Below are 20,136 nucleotides of genomic sequence, written 5' to 3'. Positions count from 1 at the left end.
TTAATTATTGTAGAATATGCAAATGTTTGTATATTCATATGAACAATGCATTAGGCAAAACTTTTACTTTTTTTCGAAATTTTCTATTTGAACATTTTTTTATGAATGAGAGGAAAAAGGAAAATAAGAAGAGGAAGAAAGGAGAAGAAGAGGAGAGGAAGAAGAGGAGAAATAAATAAGAAGAGGAAAAAGGAAGAAAAAGAAGAGGAGAAGAAGAAAGGAATAGAAGAGAAGAAGAAGAAATAGAAAATCTATTTTTTCTTCTTCTCTTCTATTCCTTTCTTCTTCTCCTCTTTTTTTTCTTCTTTTTTTTCTTCGATCTTCTCCTCTATTCCTTTTCTTCTTCTCCTCTTTTTATTTCTTCTTCGTTTTCTTATGTTTTATCGGGTCTGTCGTCGTCGATATACCCCTCTCCCGATAACTTCAACACGAGGGGGGTCGATATACCCCCTCCCCGATAATATTATTATCCCATGTACGTATGTCGTCGTTGTCGATATAACCCCCTCCCGATAACTTCAACACGTGGGGGGGTCCATATACCCCCTCCCCGATAACATTATTTTCCCATGTATGTATGTCGTCGTTGTCGATATATATAACTCCCTCCCAGATAACTTCGACATGATGGACGGTCGATATTTATACCCCCTCTCGACCGTGATAACTTATACCACGGGAGCACCCCCGGCCCTCTCGCTCGACCAAAACTCTCGAGGACACCCAAACCCTAGAAAAAACGATGTCGGTCTCCTACCCCCTCCCGCCGCGCCCCTACCCTTGAAGCGTTGCCGAGGCCACCCCAAACCCGGAATAAGCTAGGTCTACGTTTACACTAACCACCTGTTGTCATGTTTGTGTAATAATTGCCATGTTGTAATATTTGCAGAAACAATGGAGCACGGACGAGACGAGCAAGCAGAAGAGGTGTTGGGGGACATAATCTTAGACGGAGGTGATATCTTGTCGTATCTTAACGACAATGATGGTCTGGAAGAACAGGGTGAAGAAGCAGGCTACGGTGATCGAAGAGTGGAGGAGGAAAGACATGATTATGATGGCTCCGGTGACCCAATGCTGGTGCAAGAAGGAGCCCGTGGTGACGGCTCCGGTGACCGGACAGAGTCCGGCCAGGTAAATATATTAGTTAAGCCTGTGCTGACTAGCTAATTGATGCATTCATTGTTTTGGTATGTACACATATTAATTAACACTCGTCTTTCTTCTTTTTTGTAGCCCTCCGGATCGAGCACAACTGCGGTAAAGAGACGAGGCCCGAAGAGAAAGTTGCGCTCGGATGAAAGGTTTGAGATCACAGCAATCGCGCGCGACGGCCAACCGATTGAACCCATCCGGACAAAGGATGCATTTGCTGCTCAGTGCGGGGTTCTAGTTAGGGACAAGATCCCGATCAGCATCCAGCAATGGTATAAGCCTAAGAAGGAAGACCCTGAGGTGTCTTATGTCAATGATATGCAGAAAGATGATCTTTGGACTGAGCTGAAGGCAAATTTCACCCTACCGCCAGAGGAGGATCCGGAGAAGCCAGTTAAAGAGCAATTAATCAAGTCTCATGCTCTTAAGAAGATGGCAGACCTATTCAGGAGGTGGAAGAATGAGCTGAAAACGTTTGTCGGCAAAGAAGAGACACCAGAATTCATCGGCCGGTATGAGAAGATCAGAGATCACTGGCCCGCATTTGTGGCCCACAAGACATCGAAAAAGAGTAAGAAGATGTCAGCGACAAACAAGAAGAATGCTGCGAAGAAGAAGCTTCACCATCGCACGGGGTCAGGTGGCTACCTCAAAGCCCGGCCTAAGTGGGCCAAGGCTGAGAATGATCTGCTTGAAAAAGGGATCGAACCACAGACAATGAATTGGACAGACCGTTGCCGGACTTGGTTCTTCGGGGCTGGCGGAACCTTGGACCCTGTATCAGGGAGGTGCGTTTGGACGAACGAGCTTTTAAGAATACCAGTCAAGAAGATTCAGCAATATATCGATGCAGCGCAGGAAGGGACGTTCGTTCCAGACAGAGAGAACGACGAGCTCACAATGGCCCTCGGGAATCCTGAGCACCCTGGACGGACACAAGGCACGCCAGGCTCCGTTCCGTGGAAGGCTGGTTTTCCGGACACAGGCGGTTACAAAAGCCAGGAGAAGAGGAAAAAAATGGAGCATACCCAAATTCAGAAGCTGCACGAAAGGGTTCAAGCGCTAGAGGAACGAGACGGCAATCGACATGCCGAAACTACCCCGCCATCTCAGTGGAGAAGCAGCGTGGCTTCCACCGAGCTGCTTCAGCTGGAGCATGTCTTGACGGCTCCTGCTAGCTACCCCATGGATGCTATCACGGAGTCTCAACATTGCCACCTTATGGCGCAATGGCAGAACTTCAAAGTCAAGGCGGTTATTGGCTCTGTTTTACCTCCTGAACCCGGCGCAACCTACCACTGCCGGCCGATTCCAGAAGGATATGCTAGGGTGATGGTGGATGAAATAACGGAGGGATTTGAGGACCTCCAGCTTGACCACCCTACCGGTGAAGGGGAGACTCGGCTGGGTTTAGCTCTGAAGACTCCGTGCCTATGGCGGAAGGAGCTCATCAACCTTCCGAACTGGACGGCTCCGGCGAGTAAGGGCACTCCGCCTCCTCCTCCGGCGAGTGATCAGGGCACTCATCCTCCTTTTCCGGCGCGTGGCGGCACTCCGCCTCCTCCTCCGGCGAGTGATCAGGGCACTCAGCCTCCTTCTCCGGCGCGTGGCGGCACTCCGCCTCCTTCTCCGCCTGCGCCGGCGCGCCAGAGCAGCCAGCCTCCTCCTTCTCCGCCTCATCAGCAAGGGCGGAAGAGACCCGCCGCCGCTCCGGCTGCTCCGGCGCGTCGTAGTCCTTCTGCTCCGCCTCGTAAGCAAGGAAAGAAGACAGCCGCAGCCGCTCCGTCTGCTCTGCCGGCGTCTAGCAGTACAGCTGCAGAGGCGGGAGGCAATACAGATTCGGTCCTTCTCTGAAGACTCCAGAGAAGTTACCATACGAGAGGACCGAGGAGGAAACCAGGAAGATCGTGCGAGCCGAAGTGACAAACTTCTTTGAAGGGGTGAAAGCAAAGAAACATCCACCTCCGGAGGAGAAGGTAGATCCGGTGAAAGCAAAGCGCACTCTGGCTGCCCTGACAAAACCACCAAAGTCTCCGCCGAGAGGCAACTATGAGCGCATTCTTGCAAAGACATATGCCGAAGCGGAGCGGTCGGGAAGTACTGTCAGTGATCAAGGGTTAAAAGAACGACGAGCTGGGAAAAAATTGCCCAGCTCGGCGAACAAGCGAACCAATCGTGCCCCCCGCTCAAGGTGTCAAAAGACATCGTCGCTAATGATCCGAGGATGGTGGCCGGTTATAGCAATCTTGGAGATTACCTGCCCGACGATGTACATTATGAAATCATGGAGGTGGACGAACACAAATACCATTACGGGAAGCCTCTCGTCAAAGATGAAAGATCTCTAACAACGATGATGCGAAGATTACATGATTGGTACATGAAAACCTGCAGAGAGTCTGATGGGATGAATACTTTGACGCTGAGAGTTAAACCGGAGCATGACCTCGTTGGAATTGAACTGCTGAATGTTCCATTTGAGGATTTCTTCCAGTTTTACAATCAAAAGGCCCTCGATAAAACCACGATCACTTGCTACTGTCTGTAAGTAGTACTACTTCTGTCATTAAGTCTCTCTATATAGGTCAGCTCTTTCATTGCATGTATTTATAATTATCCTCGCTATATTATGCAGATTGAAGATCGCCGAATTGAAGAAAAGACAAATCGGTGATATTGGGTTCATTAACACAAATCTCATAGATGCATATACGGTTGAAAAACATGCCAAAGAAGCCGAGGCCAACTTGCTACGATCGTTGGTATTAAATCAAAACAAAGATATAATACTCTTTCCTTACAACTTCAAGCGAGTGTTACTGTCTTGTGCATATTCGGTTTCCCTTATTAGTCCAGGTTATGGTAATGTAATTGATGACTTATGCATGCATGCGCAGCTTCCACTATATTCTCCTAAAGATTAAGCTTGAGCAAGGAGTAGTAACCGTCTTAGACTCGAGACGAAAAGATTCCCAGGACTATGCGAACATGACTCAAATGCTCGAGAAGTAAGTTAAATCGATCATTATCCACCATAAAACAACTTTGTTCATTTCCTGATATCAAGTAATTGTTTTCTTTGTCTCGCAGGGTTTGGAGAAAATTCACCACAAAAGCTCCGGGACTGCCGAAGAAGCTGCAATTTAAACACCCGAAAGTAAGTACTATAGTAGCATGTCCCGCGCATCTCCTAGTGATTCAAGCGCTAGTTTCATCAATACCATTTAGCATGCTTGCTTATCAGTTTGATTGACCTCACTTTCTTGTAAAGTGGTTGTGGCAGGAACCCGGGAATAATTACTGTGGATACTACGTTTGCGAGTCCATCCGCTACACGACCTGTGAGCGGGGCTACTCTGACGAACAATATGAAGTGCGTAAGCAATAATATTCACAATTTTATTTTATTACCATCATTTGTGTTGAGTTTCATTTATTCATATATATATATATATATATATATATATATATATATATATGTATTGACCCCCTTGTTCAAATTAGATGTTTCGGAAGCGGGATGAACTCCTAGCACCAGATCGTATGCGAGCAATTCAAGAGGAATTGGCGGCATTCTTCCTTGACCACGTGATCGCTGAAAACGGAGAATACTATGTGGACCCTGTGTTCTTACAATTTAATTAGGAGATTGTATTGTAAGAGATAATTATTGTATATATGTAGCCGGTAGTGTCGGATAGATATACGAGAACTTGTTGTTCGACCAATCTCTCGGAGAAGGAGAGGTGGTCGATATCACTTCTCTCTGTATGCATATGTTCATGACGATCTTCTGTTTCCTTCATTTGATTACTAGCTAGCGTGTCTAGTCCTCTCCATACGTATATAGTACGTAGCGTCGACCAAGCACGGAGATAAGAGAGGACACTTCTCTCTATTAATTAGCTAGCTAACACAATATATAAAACACCTAAATTAACCCCCCAAAACCCCCCAACCCCCCTCCCCCCTTTCAAAAAAAAACAAAAACCCCAGCCCCTGAAATGCTGACGCGTGGATGCCTATTGGTCCCGGTTGGTGACACCAACCGGGACAAACCAACCGGGACCAAAGGCCCCCCTGCCTGGGCTGGCAGCAGCGGCCACGTGGAGGACCTTCTGTCCCGGTTCATGTAAGAACCGGGACTAAAGGGTTAGGGCTTTAGTAACGACCCTTTAGTTCCGGTTCGAAAACCGGGACAAAAGGCCCTTACAAACCAGGGTAAAAGCCCCTTTTCCTACTAGTGCTCATTTCCTGGTCATCAAAGAGGCAACCCACTATCTCAAGATCCAGTGCCAAAGCTGAGTATGGAGGTGTTGCAAATTGTGTTTGTTGAGTCATGCTCGTTGCGGCAACTACTCCATGCACTCAAGCTTCCACCCACGCGTGCTACTGTTGTGTATTGTGATAACATTAGTGCACCCTACCTTGCGTACAACCCGGTTCAACACCAGCGCACAAAACACATTGAGATCGATTTGCACTTTGTTCGTGATCGGGTGGCCCTCAGTGAAGCTCGTGTTCTACATGTTCCCTCGAGTTCTCAGTTTGCGGACATATTACCAAAGGGTTGCGGTCACAAGTGTTCACTGATTTCAGGTCCAACCTGAACATCCTTCTACACGGAGTTCCGACTGAGGGGGTGTTAGAACTTGTACATCGTACCGTCTGTTGTAACTGTATTTTCTATGTAGACCGATCCTATTATTCAGGATCTCATCGCCCTTGGCCGGCGTGCTCTCTGGTATAACCTGTAGTACTATGTTACAGAATTAGATCAAGAACGAATTGCTACTACATATACATCAGATGACCACACAATAATTATATTTACCTTTTCTCTCTTACCATGTGACCATTTTGCACACACGTAAATTAAGGCTACATCATTTTTGTAAACAAAAAAGAAAAGGCATACTTCTCTGATTTTATTGACGAAATGACCAAGCAATCATCGCATAAAGAGTGGCTGCACGCAGCGTGAGTAGAGAATAGTGATAGTGAGAAACTAAAGGGGACAAGGCATGCAAAGGGAATCACACAAGCATCAACTTTATTATGATACGAGAGACTAATCTATCTGGATATATGGACTGGTCGGAGAGTTGCAATCGATCAGTGACGTCACTTGGGCATAAATAATGGATGCATCCATCGATGGAACAAGAGGAAAGACAAATTTAGGGCCAAAAAGTGGTGGTTGAGTAGTGCAAGTTAACGCATGTTTAGTACTACCCAGTGCATCATTATGCTTTTCTTCGTTGTTGCTTAGTAGTGGTGGTAGTACATGCGTACTGTCAGCTGTGTCGTTGCATATGTGCCGGCCAGCCAGGATAATTGATTTGTTAATTCATTTAGTCGTCAAATTGAAACTAAGATACGGTAGTCAAACTCACCATTCAACAAGTTTGACAGATAGACTGACTGGGTCATTTCCATGTACGGAGAGGCGACTGGCCACTCCAGCTACACTAGAGTTAATTACTCCTTCCCATCCATATTACTCATCACTGCTTTGGTACAATTTTATACTACTAAGCAGTGACAAGTAAGTAATATGGATTGCAGGGAGTATAACTTTTCTCTTGAGTAAGCCAAGGTTACAAGCACAAAGAAGTCGCCAACAATTAAATCAACTACTTTGACTAATTAACTAGACACTAAATGAGATGATTAAGTAAACTAAAGCACTACCGCGGCTAAAGTTTATTTAATGCAATTAAAGACATGGATAATCCTCTTGCAGGAAAAAAAAGACATGGATAATCCAACAACCCTAGTTACCAAGTAATTAGCATTTGTAGAGAAAGTATGAAGAAAACTTTGGGTGTGTGCAAAGGTCTAGCTACATATCAACATTGTACATACAATGGTGTTAATATTAGCAATGCTACACGGGATAATTACTGAGTTGGAAGAGAGAAAATAGAAAAACAATAGGTTTGTCTTCTCTTATAGCTAAGATGACATTTGTTATTTCTCTATTTTGATTTTATTTATTTCAGAATTTTAGGAGCATGCAAACATCAGTCATCGAAGATAATACTTGTATAGCATGTATTTTCTCTTCTCTAGATGACATGTATTGCATAAGAAAAGATTGTCTTATCAACAATTGTAGATGCCCTTCAGATGATTTTTTATCTATCTATGATGGTGAGCCTGTAGTGGCACTCTATCAACTTGGATGGCTTAGAACAACTCTAGCAGGCCCCGTATCCGGCCGGCCCGCAAAACGTGTTTGCAGTCCGCAGAAAAACGCCTTTGCGGGCTGGCGCGGACGGCCGCAGTTGCAAACCCCGCATAACGGACCCGTAAAAAACGATATTCGCAATATGCTTTTTTACGGGTCGGCTTTGTGGGGTCTGATCTGATGCAGCTCCTCCCGGCCCGGAAAACCTAAATTTGCACCTTAATTTGATCTAGCAGAATGCATTTCTTTGCTTTTTCAACAACATTGGATACATAAGACATCACCAAATCTTTGCTAGAATAGCAAGACCGAAGAAAACAAGAACCACAAGTATGCATTGTAGAATATTTCCAACTTCCATAACTGCTCCCACAAGTTGGACTAATATCTTCTCCATGCATTCATTGTTTATCTGCGGATTCTTGATTTTGCATTCTTCTTTCTTCATCTTTGGTTCGAAAGAAGTAGACGTTGCTTCCCCTCTAGTTGCACATGCAGCCGCATCATTGCCTTTGATTCTACTAAGGAGTGCACCGACATCTATTAAGTTTCTTTCTGTCAATAAATCAATGTATTGGCCTTTCAAAAACCAAAATGAGCATCCATCTTCCTACACAAAAGAATGAGCATGTTCGAAATGAGCTACCGCAATTGAACCAAAGAATGAGCTATCAAAATGAGCTACTGCAATTGCACGTACCCCGTCGTTTTCGCATTTGAAGAACACCCATCCGGGGTGCTTCGGCATGCCCGAAGTTAGCCGCAGCATTGTCAACGTGCAGTCGTCGCACTGTATGAGCGGCATCGGCGAGCCACAAAGCCGCTGCGCGAGCGCCGAGCCCGGTGGACGGCCGGATGAATCCATGCCCGCAAACCGTCGGCGGCGGCGGGAGGACGAACCCGTACCTGCATGCGGCGATGCGCCCTTGCCGGGGTTGCGGGGGAGGCTCCCCGACCACTCCATCGCTTGGCGCAGCCACCAGCGGCCGGAAAAGCCAAATCCGGCGACCCGCGATGAAGTGCCGCAAATCTGCAAATCCGGCGGCCCACCGACGCAGGGGGGGAGAGGGGAGGCGGCCTTTCGGCGTGCTCCTGCCGGCTGCTTTCGCCAGAATCTTGGGCGGCAGCCCGGCGGCGGCGCAAGGGGGAGAGGGAAGGTGGTTGGTGGGGAAAGCGCGGGCTAAAATGTCCCCCATCAACCTCTTCTGCTTATATGCAGGGCACCGCAACGGCGAGGGGGAAACCCGCGTATTCACGGGTTGGGGCCGAGATTTTGCCGCGCCCCTTAAAAAAATTTGCGGGCCGGGGCGGGATGCGGGGTCTAATCGGGCAGCTTTTCCCGCCCCGACCCGCATTTTTGCGGTTATTTTGTGGGTCGAGGCGGGATGCGGGGTCTGCTAGAGTTGCTCTTAATAGTGGTATGTGATAAACGAATATCGCATAGGGCTCAAGCCGCATGCTAGACCCTTATCACATATGGCTCGTTAGTCTTAATCATATCGGATTTTCCATAAAACAGAAGGATGCCTACCGACTGTTGTACATGATATCAGCAACCTAGAAGGTCGATCATTAGATGTTTTGTATTGACATTTTGTTTTCAAAATGGAGGCAAAAAGATTTTTTACATTTTTTATTATAATTAAGCATAAAGTAGTTTCTCAGTTAATTTACAGAAAAATGGCTGAAAACCGTTACAAACTTGGCTATGAAATGCAATCAAACAACAACCCTACAAGACAAGGGACTACTCCCAACCCATGAAACCACACAACAACAAATACAGACCGACAAACGCTCCCAACACGCTACTCTGCAAAATTCTGACGCATGGGTTTCACAAACCCGAATGGATGTAAGTTGAGAGACAGGAAACAAGCAAGAACAGAACAATCACAAGATACATAGTCCATTCGTAGCAGAACACAAGACAATTTCTCACATGGCAATCACATATGTTCTCATTCGATCACTAGTAAATGAGAGCAGTATCCGCATTACATTTTCAATGTTTATATTTATAAGTACATCATGACACTATTTACATGTAAATTACCACTGGGTGTGAACTAAGCTTTAGTTTAGATGATTAGCTTCCCTATGATGGAACCAACCTACTCGGTTCAAGTCCTAAACTCGGCACAGGTGCTCGCATATTTTTTGAATTTATTTCATGTTGTCCTGCGCTATTCTTTCAATGGGTATGGTGTGCTCGTCAACTACGAGGTGTTTGTGGTGACTTCGTCAATCTCAAGATCTATCAGCTCGATCCCTCGAAGGTGCTCATAGGGATAGGGAGTGTGTGCCCGTGTTCATAGGGTGAGCGTGCGTGGATGTATGTGAGCATCTGCGTTTGTACCGTGTTTCTCCAAACATAAATTATTACTGAGCATATAATCATATTTCATTTTTTACTGGAGCATTAACATATGTTAACTGGGGACGAGGCCAGGAAGCTTGCCCTTCCTTTTCAAACAAAACGAACATATGTTAGCTCGTGATAGATAAATGAACCTAACATAGAGTAGTACATAAGTTTCTTTATTTCTTTCGACCGGAGAGTCTGACTACATTATATGTAGATTATATGATCTACAAAAGTAAGAAATTATTAAAAAAAAAGATTGGGCAATTATTAGGCAAACTGAGACCGAATCCAAATTAAAGGTTGATAATGCATGTTCCAAACATTAGTCATGTTTCTCATTACCTAGCAGCTGAAAGTATTGTGTAAACAGAACACATTACAATTAGGTTATGTTTGCATCCACTGGAGTTGAAAGAAATCTATCGTTATGAATATGTCTGCTGAAACTTTTAAAACATTAAGTATTGATATCTTCAATTAATTAGATGAATTTATATCATAAAAGTCTGGGATTTTACAATATACTAAACCAGATAGTATTAGCTAGTGGTAAACAGACAAAAGCACTGTAAACTAACTAGGTAGAGGAAGTGTATCTCACATCAAACATGCTATTCATCTCCCAGCTAGCTATGCTCAAGTACTACTCATGTGGTACATGTACATATAAACGCAAACAACAAAAACACAGCGGCCATCTTCCTACATCTTAACTTGGCAAGCACTACTGCTAGTTCGGCTACTAGCTATAGGTAGCTAGCCATCTAGTACTGGTACCAACCAACAAGTGCAGAGCTCGATCAAACCAACCCATGGCATGAACTCCACCGCAACCGCGATCCATCTACCTAGCAGATGGCTGCCAACTACTACTGGGGTATGTGGGGCGCCGCCACTACCAGTAGTACAGCTGCTCCCTGCCCGGCGCCGGCGTCAGCAGCTGAGCCGTCTTGGGAGGAGCAGGCGTTCGCGCGGGACGCCGCGGGCCACCTTGGTGCCGGCTGCGTGTGGCCGCCGCGCTCCTACACCTGCACCTTCTGCCGCCGAGAGTTCCGGTCTGCTCAGGCGCTCGGCGGCCACATGAACGTGCACCGCCGCGACCGAGCTCGTCTCCGGCAGTGCGCCTCCCCGCCAGACCATCAAGCACAGCCCCAGCCCACAAGCCCTCATGATCATCATGAGCACCTTCAGCCAGGGATGCAGTATAGGGCGGCAGTGCGCCCTAAATCTCCACAGGATCAGCAGGCCAGCATGATAGGCCCCTCTACTACCTCTCCTTCCTATATATCCAGCATCATCAAAGAGAGCAGGAACAAGGTGTTCATCTCCATGCCTGCTGAGGAAGCCTCGGAAAGCGGCGATGAGGGGGAAAGGAGGAAGCGCAGGCGTGTCGTCGATCAGCCTCCAGCGGTGGCGCTGCCGTTCTTCCTGCGGCGTTCACCAGCATCAAGTGAAAGAGAGGGAATGCAAGGAGCTGACGACGGTGATACAAAGGTACCCAAAGCAGCCCCAAGCCCTAGCCCTCTCCTTCTTGGAGTAGGCCGGCAAGAAGTGGATCTAGAGCTTAGGCTTGGGACTAGCTAGCTGCTGCTCCCAAAGTTGCATGATTTAATCTTCTAATTTTGCACTTCCAACTCGATCGTGTGCGTGGGTGTTCATGCTTCAGTTCTTCTTTTCCCCCTCGGCCTCTATTTCCTTTGTGCTTAATTCTTTTTGATTGCCCTTAGTCAATTTATCCGAATCCAAAGGCTTGTTTCTCTACATATGTGTGTATATATGTATGTCGATCGAACTCTGCAAAAGCTCAAATCAAATCATGTTACAATTTGTACCTCCTATCAAGTGTTTAATTTGATTATGCTCGGATTACTTGGAGAGTTTCTTCTATGATTCCCATGTTTGATATCTCAGGTGATTTGCTTAATTGGGCAGTCTTATCAATACATGTGATTTTGTCAATTCTCAATGTTGATTTCTTGGAGAAGTTTGTGCTTCCATGGATCATTCGTAGTTGTAACCTAGTGCATGATGTTTGATCAGGAAACAAAGAGCTGTTAGAGATTTTTGTGTACAAAATGTGAAGCAGAAACTCAACTTAATTGACAAAACATCAAATCGGTGTTCCAAACTAATTATCTGTTAACGTTTCTTCAACAAATTATTTTTCAAAAAAATATTCTTCAAACGATATAGGCAATAAATAGCCTTGTCTGCGAAAGAGGACATATATAGCTATATATTTCACTACCAATCTACCATGTATAGTTCATAAATTAAGATCTTAGCTAATCTATGTGATCATATTCCACAGCGCTAGAACCAAATCTCTAATATTCATTTCATGTTTGCCTCGTGATGCCTCACCTATAGTCTGCCATGCATTGGAGTTTTCCTCGTCAACCATGAACAAGGTTGCTTCTTCTTTCAAGTCAGGTCACAAGCAGACAGTAGATAGGGCAAAGTGATGATCTAATCTTGTCTTGTACACACACTCCTATATATGTAGGGTACAAGCATTGCAGAAAAGAGAGAGAATATGTCTCTCGTATATTATACTAGCATGTCAAGATTAGGTTGATAAACAGGAAGTGATTATTTACTACTAGGCCAATTAGCACATAATAATTATTATTATTCCATAACAAATATATGCAGTGCTTGCATGTAAGGAATAATGGTGTGAAATGAGGAAATGTACCTATGGGTAAAAATTAAAGCATAAGTGGTGAAGTGCACATGTTAAAGCAAAGACCAAGCGGGCGGTGTAGATGCTGACATGCAGATATACTAATACTACACCCACTCGCAATATATGCCACTGCTGACACATATTCCGGCCCGGAGGTAGCATGTACAGGAACTATAATAAGAAGCAGCACATGCAAATCAGCATATGCAAGGCCGATGGAATAATTCAAGCATGCACGTCCCGCTGTGAATCTGCAACCTGCTAGCGCTGAGTACCCATATGTACAATTGCACAGTGCAGCAGTACAGATATACTTCTATCTGCACATGCTCACTTACAGCGTCTAGCTGCTAGCTTCCCGCCCGGCAGAGTATTGTTTTATGTGTGTCATTCCTTCCTTGTTTCATTATTGGTTAGGTAAAACCCTAGTGCATGGGGAGCTAATTAACTAATTGCTGCTAGTCAATCAATGCATAATGCTATGCATACCTCTAGCTGCCACCATTAGAAGAGAATCATTCGTTTTGTTCAGTTAATCTGATTCCTTGTGTAACTAGTTAGCTTATACTCCCTCCGTCCGGAAATACTTGTCATCAAAATGGATAAAAGAAGATGTATCTAGACGTATTTTAGTTCTAGATACATCCCTTTTCATCCATTTTGATGACAAGTATTTTCGGACGGAGGTAGAATTGAGTATATAGATGATGCTATGCACATCAAATAATTTCTTATCAAGAGGTGGTAATTAGTATATGCACGTGCCTACATGTACTGCTATGAATCTGCACCTACATGTACAATTCTACAGTAAAGCAGTACCAATGAACTTCAATATTTATGAACTAAGTTATACTATGTAGCACATACTGATACAGCCAGCCGGCCACACGTCTCTAGCTAGCTCTCCTGCCAGCAGAACAGTATCGTCTTTTATGTCTAGTACATGTGCAGTGTCCTTCCTCTCCTCTTTCATTATTAGTTAGGTAAAGACCTAATGCATGGGTAGCTAATTAACCAATTACCGCTAATCCATGCACAATGCTACATGCCCACATTTATTTGACTTTAGGAGACAGGCACTCCTTTTGTTCTCTTGATTTAATTCCTAGTGTAAGTAACCAGGATGCTTCTGTCCTTGCCTTACAATTCCATGACTGGTGAGCTGGGTAATTTGAGTATATAAGTGCTATACAAGTATACATTACATGGTCAAGAAGCCCACGATTTAAAAAAATATCTTCCAAAGTGACACGCAATATATATACCTACACTTCCCTGGAATAAACTGTGCTGTGCGAAATTTATGCTAACTGAAAGACTTGACAGACACTTGAAAATTATTTGGATTGGAAACCAAAAAAAAGTGCAACGAAGAAATAGAAGTAGTCTGAACTTTTTATTCAGATAACCCAAAGCATTGAGGGGAGAAATGCACCCATCTCTCCAGTGATAAAACACGCAAGGATATGCCTCATTTGTCCGCTCTGCGGCTCTACTGGCACATAAAGCAATGCACGTCATAGAAATTCTTACCAACAGATGACTAGTAATTAGTAGGTGCACGTACCTTGGAATGTAGTAGTGTGTAGGTTAGAATAGGAGCATTGTAATAACCAGAATGTCAACACGACTAAGTGAGCATTGTAATATATCAGAGTATTGATGGATATATTTACCTAACAACTTTTTCCAAAAGAAACTGAAACCGAAAGCAACACATGAACAATAGACGGGAATCCCCTCCTCATTATCTTGTTAGATCCAGTTCAAGTTAACTGGAGGCTCAGACCACTGACCCAGTTGAAAAAAAAAACTAAAATACTGCATGTTCCAAAACGCTGAAACAGGATTTGAATTAACAAGATAAATCTGATATAAGATTATACGGAATTAACAGGACCAATGGAAAACTGTTTTTGCTTCAAGATATGCCCAGCCGATATAACCAGATCATCAGCAACTCATGGCTGGACCACATGCCTAGTTGCTGTGATAATGTCTTTTAATTTCCTCAGCAATTCATCTTCTCCTTGTTCCTTGAGGGGCATAATTTGCAAAGAAGAAGACAGAACCCAAACCTTCAGGCCCAACATTCTAAGGAAATCTGGATCACGGTCGTAATCCTGACAGAGAAATAGGGAGAAGAACACACGGAATAAGCAGTCAAATGGATTATCCCAAAAAATTGTACGCAGGGAATTCTAAGATGGCAATACCTTCTCAGTAACTAAGACTACGGTCTGTTTGTTATGTTGATCGACAAGCTGCCTCACTCTTTCTTGAATTAATTCTAGGTCCTATAGTAGGTAAACAAGGAGAGAAAACCAATCACCATGCAATGAATGACAAAGAGAAGCTAGTATTAAGAAAATATATATTACAAATGCAGTATTGCAACAGCTAGACTACTGTTTCAGCCAAAAATGGGAGCAATTTCTTGCTTCACTTTCAGAAATAGTACATATTACAGTCCCATTGCCAAGCCAGGTAACATGTACAGCTGGACATGCGTATGTCATTCTGGAAGTACATGTAACTTGATTTGATTTGCTGATGTGGAGCTCCTAACTAGCAGCGACCACGGAAAGAACATGAAGAGAGGTAGCAGACACTTACATAATCATTGAAGAAATGATGATCACTGAAATCCAACCTATCAACATTAAGTGGACCAATCTACAGCAACCAATAAGTAAAGGATTATTTGCATGATTTCCTAGTAGCAGGATAGCACACTATTACAGTATGGGTGTGACTCCATTATAGTAAAAGCATCAAAGATTAGTCAGAGCAAACGATTGAAATACATCAGGCAAGTTGGAACCCTAGTGCCTCCACACCACCACCACCTTTCTTGCCCCCTCCCCTCGCATCACCGGAGGGCGCGTCTTGCTGCAGTACACACTCAGAGCCGGTCCTGAGATTTCAGGGGCCCGGGGGAAACTAGAATCCGGGGCCCTTAGTAGACATGATTTTTTTTACCGCCAAAAAATAGGTGCATCCAAAATCAATATGCATACAAAGAAATTTACACATATTACCTTGAAATTTTCTTCTAAAATTCAAGATGCAACTAATATAGTATCAATATCAATCTCATCTAACAATTTCTTCTCAGTGCATTAAGTTACCAAGCCATTTAACATTGCAGATCTCAGGTAGTTTTTCAACAATTTCAACTTTCAAAAGCTTCTTTCAGCTGATGCTATACAGTCAGTCATAGTAAATAAAATCCGATAGGCAATAGAAATATTAGGATAACAATCTGCTTCTCTGACAAACTCAAAAATCCACATCGCAGACATTGGTCTATTGAGCAAAGTCAAGTGCATAACACTTAACTCAAAAATTAGATCATTTAACCCGACATTAGATGAATCATCTGGAGAGAAATAACTTGCAAATTTAGCGCAATTGTCTTTTAGTTCATAACAGTCCACTAACTTCGAGGCCGTTGAATTCATTAAAAATCCAAATATACTTTTTGAATGATTGGAGTTCTTTAAATCTGTTATTCAATGAATTGGTTGCCACATCAACCATAACCAAACAATATTTAACTTCAAAAGCCTTCTCGGCTAGCAAGATTGCTTCATCGCAGTCACTTTCATCAAATTGCCACTTCCTAGGAGCACGATGTTTTACTGGAAATTATAGCTCTACACCCATTTAGATGTGATTTCTTTGGCAATGATCAGCTTTGCTTGAGTTAAGTGAAGATAGTGGTACCAAACCCAAGGCTAGGGTCATTTGGAATGACATTCTATTTGTTGTAAATATAGTGAGCAGGAAGTTGCAATCAATATCCATGTGCATTGAGTCTGCCTTAACACAAATAGAAGGTATGAGGAATTACTTTGGCACTTACAGAAATGAAGGGTTTGCTTCTGGTGTGATCATTGCCAAAGAAATCGCATCTAAAACGGGTGTAGAGTCATCATTTCTAGTAAAGCGCCATGCTCCAAGGAAGAGGCAATTTGATTAAACTGACTGCGATGAAGCAATCTTGCAAGCTCAGAAGGCTTTTGAAGTTTTTTTTTTGTTATGGTTGATGTGGCAACCAATTCATTGAAAAGCATATTTGAAGAACTCTAATGATTCAAAAATATATTTGGATTTTTAATGAGTTCAACGGCCTTGAAGTTATTGGACCGTTATGAACTAAAAGATAGTTGCACTAAGCTTGCAAGTCTATCTCTTCAAATGGTTCATCTGATTCTGAGTTAAATGATCTAATTTATGAGTTAAGTGTTATGCAGTTGAATTTGCCCAATAGACCAATGCCTGCTATGGAGAGTTTTGAGTTTGCCAGAAGCAGATTGTTATCCTAATATTTTATTACCTATTACTCCCTCCGTCCCATAATATAAGAACGTTTTTGACACTAGTGTAGTGTCAAAAACGTTCTTATATTATGGGACAGAGGGAGTAGATTTTACTTACAATGACTGTGGGCATCAGCTGAAAGAAGCTTCTCAAAGTTGAAAGTGTTGAAATAATACCTGAGATCTGCAATGTCACAAGAGAGGTTAAATGGCTTGGCAACTTTATGCATTGAGAAGAAATTGTTGGATGAGATTGATATTGATACTATCGTTAGTGATTTTGCATCACAGAATGTAGAAAAACTGAAGGTAATATGTATACATTATTTGATATGCATATGATTTTGGATGCACTTATTTTTTGGGGTCAAAAATTATATCTACATGCGTTGATTGTAATTTAGACGTTTATACTAAGGGCCCCGCATTCTAGATTCGCCCCAGCCCCCTGAAATCTCAGGACCAGCCCTGGTGGGTCCAATTGGTCCCTTGTGGCTGGTCGCACGAGGGTTGATCTGTTGTGCACGCGTCTTGGTTCCCGTCCGACGACACCCTGCGGTATGTAATTGGCATCCTTTGCCGAGCTCTAGCCTAGGGTTGATGTTGTGTGCTCCGGCATTATCACAACAGACCTGGGTGTCCTTGCTGTGGTCTGGGTCGCCTAATGCACAGGCCCCTGGGCCTCAGGCCAGCTCCTTGGGTTGGCGCCATGGTCAGCCCTTGTTGGTCCTAATGTGCTGTGTGTGGTGGCCTCTGTTGGCAGGGTGGCAGATGAACTAGGTTTCCAGGCTAGCATAATTGCGGGTAATGTTAGGTTTTTGAGGAAGTGCCTTTGCGGGATTACAACCTTTGGCATGAGCGGTGGTCGTGCGGCTCCGGACGAAAGCCCGGCCCGACCTTGTCAGTGCCTGCAAAGGCGGCGCCTTGTGACAACGTTTCCTCCTTAGTGGCATTGTCGAGGAGCCCCAATTTATCCCCACCTTTTGTAGTCTAGGCCTCCGGGTGAAAACCTAGATCCGACTTTGCCGAGCTGAATCAGACCATGGCAGTGTCATCGATGTTGTTACCTCCCTGGAGGCGTTGTTCTTGGAGGTTGACCCTCAATTGGCGCGTGGGTTGACGGCACATGCATTGGCACTTGATACTAGTGTCGGCATCGTGCCAGCACGGGTAACTTGGGTGGCATGAGAAGTGGTATGCTGAGGATCCGGTGATGTGGCGCTTTGGTGGCACAGAGGCACTTGGGCGTATGTTTTGACTGGCAGGGGGTGTGGCGAGGTGTGGTGGTACAGCATTCTGGGCGCCAGTGGCAGTTCCCAGGCGAGTCCAGCGGTCTGCAGCGCCATTGACTCTATCCAAAGCGAGAGCAGCCCAGTTCTGCCCTCTTTTACAGAGAATCGGACTCTCTCTTCTCATCTCATCTCGGGGTCCTGGTGGGTTACGGCGTTCTGTGTGCTTGTGTGGCCGACTAGTGGGCATGTAGGCCAGAGGTAGTTTGGTGGCATTGGTTGTAACGTGTCTAACAACCTTTGGTCATGGTCCTGTCTAGGTCTTGAGTTGTCGGTTGTTTAGCATATTTCCAGGCTTGTATATACTTTCTTTCTATCAATGCATCGAGACGCAAGCTTTGCGTTTTGACAGATTTTTTTTTTTAATATATCGGCTACAGATGTGGGGTGACTTGACTATGTATTGTTTATTTGGCTGACCACCTTAGTCTTATGATACAGTGTGAGGTAGGCAGCTAAGCATGAATGAAGGAAAACATACAGGAACATCTTAAGGCTTTACATGAAAACTTAATAAAGTTATCTGTAAATCCAGTTTTGAGTTGGTGTGATACACATAGGAAACATTAATTAGGTCTGATGATATATAAGCAGCAAAACATAGCGGCAATGAACCTCTATAAACACTTACACTGTCTTCTCAAAATGAGTAGGATTACAACAGGCAGCATTCCATTTCAAGATAAGACACACCAAGCTAAAAGGGTCTAGACAAAGGAAGTGTGAGGGAAAAAAGTACCTCTCTGACTGTATGTATGAAAGCATCTGGGCAGCCAATCGCAGAAACACATAGCACAATAATGCCATCCAACACATTAAGAGATAGTCTCTGTAATGGTTGATGAACCTCAAAAATATGTGATGGGGCCAATTTACTAAAGAACACTGAACATGTTGTGCCACTATCCTGGACTGTACGTGCAATTGTTTCCAGCTGTGCTTCACAAGCCTGTGTAATAGCAAATGGTAGTTCAGAGAACAACCTATGAGATTATTCATGTGCTTGAGGTAAAAGAGATACCAACATCTCTCATTTCTTGCAGTGTGGAATTCACTAATGGTTAAGCCCCACCTTTTCCGGATGCAATTTCAGTTCACAATGAGGGAAACTAAGAAAGCACCTTGGATTATTTTAATTCTAAATTCTAAATACTTAGAATCACATGCTTGCTATAAATACATTTTTATGTGACAGCTTAAATTTGTGCTGGCTTACTTCAACATCACACTTTCAGTGCCTCATGTCAAGAACAATATCAGCCGCTAAACATTTAATACTCAAACAGGAAACACAAATAAGTTACAAGAAAGTCTGAGTTACTGAGACTATCGTTTACCAGATCCGCATGATGAATAACCACTATATCAGCTCGAGTAAGTGCGCTCAACGGTTCCCTCATGGGTCCTCGTGGAATGAAATGGGTATTTCCCCAAGGTGTCAACCCATTGACCATCACAATCTCCACATCTCGAAGCAGGCTCCGGTGCTGCCTACAAGAAACGACAGACAGAACCGAGAATACATACATGAGAACATGTGTTTCCTGAAGGAACAGCTATGCTTGACCATTATTAGTTTAAAAGATGCCACTGTGTTAGCTATTTTCCAAGTAAGATTCCATGGTACTGATGTATTGATCCATATAAGTTGTCTATACAAGAAAAGAAAAACAAATACTTGATACCTGCATTCCGTCGTCCAGTATAGCGACTCCAATTTTCGCACTTTTACCGCTTGCCACCCGGTTGCACGCTAACTTCTCCCGGCAGAAGGCATCACAAGGATCGACATGGCCATACTTTTGCAACATGGAAGAACCCACAGCAGCCCGGTTTGCGCCAACACCAATCTTGGTGGAAGTATCAGCAAGGCGCCTCCGAAGCATCTTAGATTCATCGCCACCCGCATAACCCTACAGCACCGAATTTTATGACTGATTTGTTCAAAGGCAGCATCACGAGAAATATCTACTACCCCTATAAAAGGAAGAGAGGGGGCAGATCCAAACAATCACACCCATCCATCATCAAAATCTAACGGCCCATAATCCTTCTGTGTTTAACACTGCAAACCAGGCATTAAGCCACCACAATCCATCTATGGCTAACCTGCC

General features: G+C 43.9%; 2 protein-coding genes across 3 annotated transcripts in view; one reads left to right on the top strand and one right to left on the bottom strand.

Annotated features, from left to right (window-relative positions):
- Positions 1–10,413: 10,413 nt before the first annotated feature.
- LOC123049285 (zinc finger protein 8-like) lies at positions 10,414–11,547 on the top strand. Its single transcript, XM_044472227.1, has one exon. The coding sequence runs from the start codon at positions 10,572–10,574 to the stop codon at positions 11,298–11,300; it is 729 nt and encodes a 242-aa protein (XP_044328162.1). The 5' UTR covers positions 10,414–10,571; the 3' UTR covers positions 11,301–11,547.
- A 2,580-nt stretch (positions 11,548–14,127) lies between these two features.
- The window catches only part of LOC123052991 (probable tetraacyldisaccharide 4'-kinase, mitochondrial), a 12,104-nt gene continuing 6,095 nt past the window's right edge, over positions 14,128–20,136 (bottom strand). The window contains exons 2-8 of one of the 2 annotated variants that reach the window (XM_044476356.1): positions 19,708–19,935; positions 19,360–19,509; positions 18,762–18,971; positions 16,852–16,917; positions 15,025–15,084; positions 14,625–14,705; positions 14,128–14,531 (exon numbers count right to left, since the gene is read on the bottom strand). In XM_044476356.1, coding sequence (XP_044332291.1) covers positions 14,370–14,531; positions 14,625–14,705; positions 15,025–15,084; positions 16,852–16,917; positions 18,762–18,971; positions 19,360–19,509; positions 19,708–19,935 — 957 coding nt within the window. In that variant the 3' untranslated portion in view covers positions 14,128–14,369. The remainder of the gene's footprint in view (positions 14,532–14,624; positions 14,706–15,024; positions 15,085–16,851; positions 16,918–18,761; positions 18,972–19,359; positions 19,510–19,707; positions 19,936–20,136) is intronic. The other variant, XM_044476357.1, reaches the window with a different exon arrangement.

The sequence above is a fragment of the Triticum aestivum genome, chromosome 2D, assembly GCF_018294505.1.
Source record: "Triticum aestivum cultivar Chinese Spring chromosome 2D, IWGSC CS RefSeq v2.1, whole genome shotgun sequence".
Classification (NCBI taxonomy): Eukaryota; Viridiplantae; Streptophyta; class Magnoliopsida; order Poales; family Poaceae; genus Triticum; species Triticum aestivum.
This window is presented reverse-complemented; position numbering and strand designations above follow the sequence as displayed.